The sequence below is a fragment of the Leptosomus discolor genome, chromosome 11, assembly GCF_034619465.1.
Source record: "Leptosomus discolor isolate bLepDis1 chromosome 11, bLepDis1.hap2, whole genome shotgun sequence".
Lineage (NCBI taxonomy): Eukaryota > Metazoa > Chordata > Aves > Leptosomiformes > Leptosomidae > Leptosomus > Leptosomus discolor.
This window is the reverse complement of record NC_141401.1, coordinates 1,539,000-1,549,824: the sequence shown is the minus strand read 5'-3', so window position 1 is coordinate 1,549,824 and position 10,825 is coordinate 1,539,000. Positions and strand designations below refer to the sequence as shown.

At 57.4% G+C, this 10,825-nt stretch overlaps 1 protein-coding gene across 1 annotated transcript; it reads left to right on the top strand.

Moving 5' to 3' along the window:
* Positions 1-1,212: 1,212 nt before the first annotated feature.
* On the top strand, positions 1,213-8,254 carry PAQR5 (progestin and adipoQ receptor family member 5). Its single transcript, XM_086471666.1, has 7 exons — positions 1,213-1,263; positions 1,500-1,627; positions 1,751-1,956; positions 2,586-2,712; positions 6,674-6,770; positions 7,291-7,432; positions 8,007-8,254. The coding sequence occupies exons 1-7, from the start codon at positions 1,213-1,215 to the stop codon at positions 8,252-8,254; spliced, it is 999 nt and encodes a 332-aa protein (XP_086327792.1).
* Positions 8,255-10,825: the final 2,571 nt, after the last annotated feature.

The following is a 10,825-nucleotide window of genomic DNA, read 5'->3' as shown; positions in this document are numbered from 1 at the left end:
GCTTTGAGGCAGCGCGCTTGTAGTTCAACAGCCAAGAAAAAGCTCCTGATTTAAGTCTAATCTTTAACTAAAGGCATTTCCAATTTTATTTTATGCCGGGTTTATTGCCCTCTCGCCTCGTTAATTTTTTCCCTCCTGTTAACCACCTCCCAGCCACCTCCCTCTCTCCGGGCACTCCCTGCTCACGGTGGCCCACGGCGTTTTGCCCCCGTCGGTTTGCACCGGAGCCGCTTGGCTTTGCGGAGAGGTAGAGTGTGGGTGGGGGAGGAAGAGCAGGGGAAGACGAAGGGTAACGCCAGGGGCCGGGAAAGGGCAGCAAAGGGGTTCGTTTGGGACCGGCAAGTCCCCGCGCAGCACCAGCAGCGCGTGGTGACGGCCGAAGCTCGGTGTGAAGTCACGGGATGGCTGGGGCGGCCGCAAGCTGAGCCTCGAGCTCTCTCCTCACCCGGCTTCCCCCGGGGCCAGGCGGTCCCGTGGAGGAGGAGGCAGGAGATAATTCTTTTTTTTCACCTTTATTTCACAGCCCGGAGGTGGAGGCGGAAGGAGGGGGAGAGGCGGCGCTGGCGAAGCCACCAGCGGGTAAGAGATGGAGACGCTGGGGCTGCACCGCGGTGCTGGGATGTTCGACGGGGAGCGGGCGCTGCGTGGGACCCCTGCGTCCTCCCTGCTTCCCCCGAGGGGACCTGTCTGCCCCCCGCAGCCCCCCAGCCTGTGCCCAGGGCTTTCTGTGCAACCTCGAGGTGCTCGGGGGGTGGGGGTGCTGTTCCCGCTTCACCTCTGGCTCTGTTGGGGTGATAATGGGGGGTTTCAGTCCCTCTGGGCGGTAAGACCGGGGACATGCTGGTCCTTCCCCCCCTGTCCTTTTCGGGTGCGGGTGGGAGGGAGGGATCCCAACATCCCCTGCAGGGATGGGTGCCATCTCCCTTCCCCGTGCCGCAGGAACCCCCCAGGAAGCACGTGCCACGTGTGGGTTTGGGACCCCGCGCAGGGACACCGTGCCACGTCCCCACGAACACTCGTCTTCCCCAGGCCGCCCGTCCTGAGCCCGAGGAGCGTCGTTTCGGCTGTCCCGGGGCAGCCCTGTCCCCATCCCGCCGCTTCCCCAGCGGGGTGTGAGATGCGGCCAGGAGGGCTGTGAGGCACCGCCGGGGCTCGTCCCCCAGGGAAGCTGAGCCAGAAACGTCCCTCGGAGCCAAAGCCCCGACCCAGGCGATGCTGAGCCTCAAGCTGCCGCGGCTGCTCAGCATCAACCAAGTGCCCAAGGTCAGAGAGGAGCTGTTCTTCCCTCCGCCCGAGGCTCGGTGGGATTTTTTGGGAGGTGACAGGCGGGAGCAGCCCGCTGGGGTCCCACGGGGGCGGGGGGACGACACAGCTCTGTCCTCGCAGCAGGGTCCTGGGGCCTGAACGATGGGCACCCTCCTTTTGGCAACCTTCCTTCCTCCTCCTCCTCCGACTTGTCCTTCCTTCTCCTCCGACCGGTGCCAGTCCTTGCCTTGCAGGGGTACCAGGAGCAGGGGATCCTCTTCGGGTATCGCCCCCCGAGAAGCTCGGCAGCAGACTGCCTCCTCAGCGTCTTCCAAATGACGAACGAGACGCTAAATATCTGGACGCACTTTGTGCCTGCCTGGTAGGTACCACGCTCTGGGTCTTCTGCGGGAGGAGGTGGTGGGTCTCCGTGGCGGGAGCAGGGCCTGGGAGGGGGGGACACGGACACCCAAGGGCGCGATGCTCACCTTCCGCCGTCCCGCAGGTACTTCGTGTGGACCCTGGTGGGGCGGCTGCGGGGAGCGGGGGGCCGGGAGGACCCCCCCGCCTGGCCCCTCCTCGCCTACCTGCTGACCTGCTGCATCTACCCCCTGGCCTCCAGCTGCGCCCACACCTTCAGCACCATGTCCACCCGCGCCCGGCACATCTGCTACTTCTTCGACTACGCGGCGCTCAGCATGTACAGCTTGGGTAAGGACGGGCCGGGGTGCAGGGGGTGCAGAGCCGCTCCCCAGCACCTCCCCGGGGCACCAGGAGCTGGCGCACAGGGAGGCATCGGCGACGGGGCTGAACCCCGGGTGCTCAGGTGGCTCATCCCCACGGGACGAGCACCAACGGTGGCTGCTTGCGTCCAGTTTCCTCCTCCTCCTCCTCCTCCCTGCGCTTGGGACGGACCGTGAAGCATCTCTGTCACCGCCACAAACAATGATTTGGGGGCGGGTTTCCTACCGGGCAGCCGGGGGATGGAGATCTGGCTGCGTGACACCCTTTGGTCTTTGCAGTCAATAGAATAAAGGAAAAAAAAAACCCCACGTTCAAGCCAAGTTGGTGGCGCCTCGCCACGGGGCAAGCCCAGGGGAGCAGCCGCCGGGGTCTTGGCGTGGCACAAGGCGCCTCGGGTTCCCCACGGAACGGTGTCTGCGGGAGCTGGCTCTCGGGGCGCCGGCTCTCCATAGCTGCTCCTCTGCCTTCACTCCCGCCTCCCTTTCCGGGGAGAGCCCAAGGCCGAGCGCCAGTTCGAAGGTTCCCAGCTGTGTGCAGGATGATGCTGAGGGTCCCGGTGGGACCTGGAACCAACCGGGCACCTCCTGTCTTGCCAGGGTCTGCGCTGGCTTACTCGGCGTACGTGTTCCCGGCAGAATGGGTCGACAGCACTTTCCACCGCTGCTACGTCCCCGTTGCCGTGTTTAACACTCTCGTTAGCACCAGTCTCTCCTGCTATTCCAGGTAAGCTCCTGCTTTATCTGCCCCGATTGCTACAGTGCAATCATTAATTAGTAATATTAACAATAGCACTAGTAACAAAGCTTTTCAATTACAGGCTGTATTGTAACAATCTGAGCCTTAAGCTCAGGAAGGGGAAGAAGAGGAATTTTGGTTTGGGAAACGCGTGGCATGTTGGCACTAGGGGAATTTGATGATCAAAAATGCAAACCAAAACCGAAGTAGCTCTAATTTTTGAAAGGTCAAAGGGTCATCTCGTGTGGGGCGTGCCGGGCAGGCAGACACCCACCTCCGGCGCCTTCTTTCGGCGGTTGTTTTTCCAACATAACCTGCAAAAACGGGTGGGCTCCCGGGCCGCCAGCTTTCCAGCGTGTGTTTGGGTTTAAATATGAGCAAGGTCCTGCCAAAGGCGCGTATCAGCCCGAGTGTTCTGTGGGGGTGTGTTTATACGTGTGTGCGTGTTTATATGTGCGTGTTTACATGTGTGTGTGTGTTTATATGTGCGTGTTTACATGTGCATATAACAGAGGTGCTGAGGAGGAACCTCACCGCTCTCGCAGCCGATCGCATCCGTTTTAAAGCGTGGGCAGCTTCGCGTGCGCGGTATTTTGCTCCTGAACGGCATCAGACGATTTGTTTGGAATAACCCAAGTCTCTAAACGACTCAGCTGATTTCCAGCCACCCCAGGCCTCCAGCGGCATTGGTTTCTGTTTGACCCGTGGTAGATCCCTCCCTGAAGGCCGTGGCGGCGAAGCACTCGGGGCTGTCGCTGCGACGACGCGCGGTTGGCTTTGCGAAACGTACCATTCCCGTTTCCGCCAGCGGCGTGAAGCGTTTGCCATCGTTCCTTCCTTCTGGTTTGGGGTGTCTTTGTCTTTCGGGGTGTCCTTGTATTTGAGGTTTCTTTGTATTTTGGGGTTTCTTTGTATTTTGGGGTGTCTTTGGCACGTGGTTGCTCTTTGGCACGTGGTCGCCTGTCGCAGCGTCGTGTAACCCCGGGGGGGCTTTTCCTCCCCGGCTGCCGTGGCCCCGGCAGCCCCCCAGGACCCCCCACCCCCGGCACAGGGCTGGGTTTCGCTGCTGCTGCCCCGGCAGGGAGAAGGACGCTCCCACACCCCGGCAAACCGAGCAGGGAGAAATCCCGCTGCCGGCTGGCTCTGCTGCCAGAGAGGGGCTGCGGCAGGGTGGGCTGCAGCCGAGCATCACCTCAGAGGGAGCGTGCTGAGCTCTCAATATTCCCTGCAGATCCTGCGAATTCGGCTCATTTCGGTGGCTGTTGAGCGCGGGAGGATTTACTCGCCCTTTGGTCTGGGGGGTTCTCACTGGAGTGACTCCCCGGGGGGGAAGATTGGGACCTCTCCTTGGTCTAGCTGAGCGGTACTGCGCACTCAAGGGTCTTTCTTGGATCACCCAGTGGGCGATGCCAGTTGGGGCTTGGTTCTTTTTTTCTTACGTTCCTCATTTCTTTCTTTTTCTCTTTGTCTCTTTCCCCCCCCTCTTATTTTTGTCTTGTGCGTCTCTCTATCGTCTCATTAGATGGGCTTAGCTAACGAAGCTCACTGACCATGCGTTAATCCTAGCGTTTACCGCTTGAAGATAACACTTAGGAAATGTCAGCAACTTGAGATCAGTTCCAGATTAATTTGGATCGTTTAAAAAAATGTCTTGATCTGCAAATTTCATGCCCAGCATCTCTCTACCTCAAAACTGCAAGTACAGGTATGTGCAAAACACGCAACTATCGCTATGGGATAGAACAGCAATTCCTGTCGTTTCAGGAATTCCCATTAGAGAAGCAGTAAATCCCCCAAATATCAGCTTAAAAATAATAATAATTAAAAAAATCAGCAAAAGATCCCTGGGTGACTTGCAGTGAGGAGTCTGAAGAAGGGCGTTTGCCAAGCTGCTGCAAGTTCTCAGGAAAATTTTCCTATCTTAGACGGCAGGTCGGTGAGCCAACAGTGAGCGGTTTTGTTCGGTTGGGTTTTGCATCCCGTGCCCTGGGAACGGGGAGTTATCAAAGCAGGAAACCTGCGCAGAGGGACTGAAAAAAGTGTGGTTACTCGTGACGATACCCCTGTCAGGCCGGAGCAGGGAGTGTCTGACCGCATCCCCGCCCCGGGCAGCAGGAGCGGCCGCAGAAAAGGTTTCTTTCACCCTCGAGGACTTGGCATCTCCCCGCGGACATCCTGGCGAAAGCAGAAAAACCTGTATGGGCTTTTCGGGCTGAGAACAGAGGGCACTTGAACTCTGCGACATCTCACGCCATCCTGGGTGAATGGGGCACCGTCCCCCGCCCCGGGGGTTACCGTGCGCCCGGGCTGCGCGACGGTGGCTCTGGTTTTGGCAGCGGAGGAGAGCAGGTGGGATGGGTACGCGGCCGGAGGAGCGGGAAGTTGTGTGGCCAGGGTGAGCGCAGCGGGAAAATACGGCAGGAATCGTACGGAAAGAGAGGAGAAAATAGAGCAGGAGGCACCTTCAGCATCATCGTGATGTCTTCCGAGCAAGCCACGAGCCGCGGAGGAAGGCCAGGTCGAGGAGGAGCAAGGTGAAAGCCCTCATGCGCTTAGTTGCTCTTGAGCCTAAGTTGAATTGTTGGGGTTTCCACCCATATTTCGGGTCGTATTTGGGCAGGTCTGTGGTAATTCTGCTGAAGTTAATCTCCCCGTTTCCACACTGGGCTAAAACCCTGTAAAAGTTGGTCCTTCCCAGCAGGGGGGCAGCAGAGGCTGAGGTTTTCTCCGGTCTGGAGCTCCCGTGGCTGTAGCAGGAGGGCAGGGTGATGGGCTCGCTGCTGGAGCCCTCCTCGTGGTAGGAGCATCCTTCTGCCCCCCAACCGCTGCAGGGGTCGGGGTGGGGTGCGTCGACCGTGCCGGTCTCGCCGCGGGCGGCTGGAGATGCTGCGCGGAGCAGGGTGGCTGGTGGTTGTGCCAGCGGGTGCCGCCGGGCTTCTTTGAGGCTCCCCTGGGCTTTCCGTCCCCAGGTTTCGTTTGAGCTGTGCTCCCCAGGCGGCGAGAGCGGGTTTGGGGCTTGGCACGGGGCTCGCGACGCAGCTCCAGGGCTTATAATGGCTTTTGGTGGGGGGGGGAGCTGGGAGGTCGGTTATTTTGTGATTTCAGCTATGAGGCACGTCCTGCATTTCAGCAGCGTGATTTCCTGGGGAACAAAATGCAGAATGCTCTTCCCTGTCCGCACATACGTTTTCCTCCTCATATACGGTGTGGTTATAGCCAACAGGCTGCTTCTTCCATTGTAACGGCGATGTCACTCAAAAGTGACTGATTTAATGGGTTTAGTGCGTGATTTCAGTGACTCCCCCCATGTGTTCTCCGAAATGACAACCACAAAGCCTTGGCAAGAGGTAAAAAAAGACACTTTGGGCATTTCAGACCAAAGCTGCCCCACAGCCGAATGAACAGGCAGTGCCGACCCCAGCCCGATTGCTGCGGCATCCCCTGCACAGCCTGCCAAACCACGGCAGAGGTGTTCTCCTCGACGGCTGTGCTCGGGAAGCTTGGGTTCAAAACCCAGGGTGAGAAGTCAGTTAAAAACAACGGCAGGGGCAGCAGCTGTTTAAGGACCAGCTCGGTTCCTACCCGACCCCAGGGGAACGGTTACGGGCAATGGTAAAAGAAGCAAAACCAGCCGCGCCAGGACGGTGTGAATGTTTCCAGAGCAGCAGAGCGGCACCTGCGAGAGCCAGAGCAGAGAACAGGGAGGGTGACCCCTAAATCCTTCCTCCCCCAGCTCAGGGTTCAGCCAGGGAAGGCTCAGCCACGTTGGTCGTGGCTTTAATACTCCCAGCAGACAAACCCCGCGCTGCTCCGGCTGGATTCACCCTCATCCGTGGGAGGGGTGTAGGTGCAGCCTGCCTACTGCAGTTCACAGCCCCCAGCAAACCGCCGACATTACCCTCATCTGCCGTGCGGTGCCACGTGAAACACCTCCTCTGTTTCCCTCTAGATTCCTGGAGGTGGAGCAGCCCAGGTTCAGCAAGGCTTCCCGCACCCTGGCCTTCGTGTACCCGTACCTCTTCGACAGCATCCCCCTCTTCTACAGGGTACGCCTCTCCCGGCCCGTATTCACTGCACCACGACCTCTGTTTGCTGCAGGGTTGGAAAGATGCGCTGCTTCATCTTAGCCTGAAAATATTTGGGAAAATATGCCAGCGTTTTTTTTTTTTTAAAAAAAGGAAAACAAACTCTGGCAGGAAAAGAGATTTGGTTATTTTTTCCTGCACCTATTGACAGGCAGATTCCTTCCACTTCAAAGCGCTGCGCTCAAACTGTGCCCGTGCTGGAAAGTTACTGCCTTTGAAAACTGCAAGTGTTCCAGCTCCTAAACTGGAGCGGGGTGGGAATTTCGCTGCGGCCAGGGCAAAAGGAGAGGAGGTGTGGGGTTGGGATTTGCCCGAAACGGAGGCGACAGCTCTTCCGTTGAGCGCCGGGCCCTGCTGTCGGGGGACGGGCAGGCCCCGACGACGGGGGTTCAGGGAATGGCGCTGCCTCCTTTCGAAATGTGTTGTTCCCCTCTTTCCTCTGGCCGGTACCCCTGCGGCGGGCGCCTCCCTGCTGCTGCAGTTCTACCTGTGCGCGGCGGAGAGCTGCACGGAGGCGGCGGTCCTGCTCCACTACAAGCACACCGTCTTTGCCTTCCTCACCTGCTTCATCTTCGCGAGCCACCTGCCCGAGAGACTCGCGCCGGGACACTTCGATTATATCGGTGAGTGCCAAACCGGCGTTGTTTTCTCACGGTTTTCAGGAAGAAAGCGCGTTAACGCCTGAGCGGCTCCCAGAGGTTCTAACGTGTTCCCTGCTGGAAATTCGAAATGTAATTTGACGTAGGAGGCAGAGCAGTCCTGCCTCGGGGAAGTGGGAACAGCTCCTGAAGCGTAACGGTGCCAAAACGTTTCACAGAGGGTTTCACGATGGCAAAGCGCTCGTTTCTCACGCCAAGATGACCAAGCGCTCATTTCTCACGCCAAAAAAAACCCACAAACCCCTCACCTGTGGCACGGCGGGGCTTCACAGGGCCGTGTCAGGGCGCCGCAGGAGGGACGAATGGCAGTCCTGGCCGCACCGGGGTTTTCCCCGTTCTCCCCCCGCCACTCCCTCCTCAGCCCAGCGGCGTTTCGGCAAGGCAGATCGCTGGTGGCGCGCCGATAAAAGCCACAGGAACGGGTAGAATAACTATTTAAAGGCGGGGGAGGCTAGGCCGGAGGTCTGCCGAGCCCTCACGGCGGTGTTTCCGTGAAGCCCGAGGAGTTTCTCGGTGAGCGCTTTCGCCTTGGTTGCAGGGCACAGCCACCAAGTTTTCCACGTCTGCGGGATCCTCGGCACGCACTTCCAGCTGGAGGCCATCACGCTGGACATGGCCGAGCGCCGCCGCCGGCTCCCGCCCACCTCGCTGCTTCCCTCCTCCCTGCAGACGCTGGCGGCAATGGGCACCGGCGCGGCCGCCAGCCTGGCTGTCATCGGGCTCTGCGCCGCGTCCCTGCGCTTCATGCCGGAGCCTCTGCAGAGAGAAAAACCACACGGGCATTAGGCTACAGGTCTACATGGGAGAGACCCTGAGCAACCCGGGTGAGGAGGGGTTGATTCGCCCACGCTCGCTGAGAAAATGTTGATTTCAAATTTTCTCGAGGGCGGAACGCATTGCACTGGGTTTTGTACGTATAGCTTGAAAGCTGGGAGCGGATTCTCAAATGCTTTTAATCAAGTCGCTGTTTTACCACCAGAAATATTTAAAATAATCGTAACTTTTTTTTTTTTTTTTTTTTTTTTCCTGTAAAAGGGAGATAAGGGCTAATACTTTCCAAAGGAATAGGCGTTCATCAGGTCTGCCTTACGGAGGAATCGGGGAGACAAGTGACGGTGGGTAACGCCGGTCATCTGGCGACACGGGTGTCCTTGTCACCAGTTCAGACCGATAGCCAAGATTCCTTGGCGAAGGCACGAGCAAGGGGCTCTCCTAGGGGCTCCCTAACTAAGGTTTTCACCTTGGAAGTGGCATTATTGTGGAGATTAAAACCTCAATTAACCACGTTACGCAGCCTTACGCTAAACCCAAGTGCCTGACAGCTGGGTGTCAAACCCGGGGTTGCCTACATTTGAAATTCAGCCATTTTTTATCACCACTCAGAAAGAGTTATTCTAGAAGAACCCTCCATGGGACGTTCCTCCAGAATAGCTTTGTTTTGGGTCCAATTCCGGTGCACAGGTAAGTCCTGGGAAGTTAATTCCCACGGGAGAGCCGGCTGACGCGGCCCCAGGCGGAGAGCACGGGAGGCTCCGTCCCTCCCTGCTCGCACCGGACACCCCTGCCCTGCGCTCCTGGCCGGGCTCCTTCTCCAGCCCCACCGGCGGCAGCAAAGGCGGGATGAAAGGCAGGAGTTAGAGCAGCTCAGCGGGTAACAGGGGGGGTCAAACCCCGCGATTTTAAAGCATTTCCAGAGTCCGACCCCTGCTCGCCCTGTGCTCCGGCTGCTGCTCCTTCGCTGCTGCATCTGGATTTTGGGGGGGGGGGCAGAAGCAGAGAGCCCTGGCGAGAGCCTGGAGGTGTCAGCTCGGTCCGGGCGAGGGGGAGGCAGCCCCCGGGGCAGGGCTCGGCGGGGGGGTCCAGTGGGGGAGGTTGTCGCTGTGGATTTACCCACCGCCGCGCGGGGGGTACAGGAACGTGGGACGCGCAGATTCCCGCTGGGGAGTGTGATCAAGCTTCCTGATAATCATACGGGTGGATAATCGCCTCTATCAAGGTGTAAGTGATGCACTTTTGAGTGACAATACAACAGCTCGTTAAATATCTTATGGGACAAATAAGTCTTTTGAAAAATAGCTTTCTTTTGAAAGCTGGCCAAGATTTATATTAATATTTATAAGCACTGGAACGTGATCGTTTATTCAATAGTTTTATTTCGTTAAAAGAGAAAACTAATATAACTATTGCACTGGTATATGCTAACCTGATTTGTATAAAACACTGTCTGTGAAAATGAATCACTGCAGAGATAATTGCCAATAATTGCAAAGCTTTTCTACCTTGTGTAGTCGCGTGATCCGGAAAGGAATCTGGCTCTGTGTGCAAGACATGATTTAAGAGTCTGTAAAATTTACATGAATCATTATACATTGTTTTTTTCTTGGTCATTTAACTTTCGAACTTGGGCGAAAATTATTTGTAGGAAAACGACATTAAAAATCCTAACGCCGTATTACACACTACCGCAATCCCTCTGGGTCCTGCAGCACTTTGCTTTAACACTGAGCAGGGAATGTCTGGTCTCGAAGCAGCGCAGGTCAGCCAGGTTTCTTCTCCAGCTGGAGACAGGCCTTCAAAAATCTCTTCAATGTATTAAATTTTATTCAGGTAAAGAAATAAAAGCTCCGCGCCAAATCGTTACGCGCAAACGATACAGGGTGTTTATTTGTGGGGACGTGTTGTTTCGCTGTGTGGCTGCTCCCAGTCCCGAGCAAATCCCAAACAAAACTATCAGCTTTATGACCAAATCCCAGAGAACACCACTCATCTGCTCTTCAGCCAAGCAGATTGTACTGAGCTACGCAGATCCAGCGGATTTTTAGGTCTGCCGAGCTCCTTTGGGTTAAGTAAAAGGTGAATTTGCACATTCCTCTCAATCCAAAAGACGCAGGTCTTTTCCTAGAAGAGCATAATGCCAACGTGGATCGAAAAGAGGCGGAATGAGGGGATGAAGGTGGCTGCGGCAGGAGTCAGGGCGCTCTCCTGCATCAGCGCCCCGGGCGAGGCAGGCGTTGTCGTCGGGCTTGCTGTACCTTCAGCCTTGGGGAAGGCGTGTGACTCGTTAGCTCGTTCGTTAAACCCCCTTTCCTCCCGTGATGACACTGAATTGTGCCCTCCTCCCTCCCGCGTGTGCCGTTTCCAGGCGGGTGTCACTAAGTTGGGCTTAATTCCTGAAGCCCTGAGCGGTCTGGGCTCCACCAGGGGCGAGAGGCTGCCGCGGCAGTCAGCAGAGGTTTTTGCTGCGAGAACCGCGGCTTCAGGTGGTGTCATCCGGTAGTGGCCAGGAATTTGGGAATTCAGCCTGGTTTTGAGGGTGGCAGCCCCGTCGCACCAGCTTTAGGGTGCAGGGCAAGGACG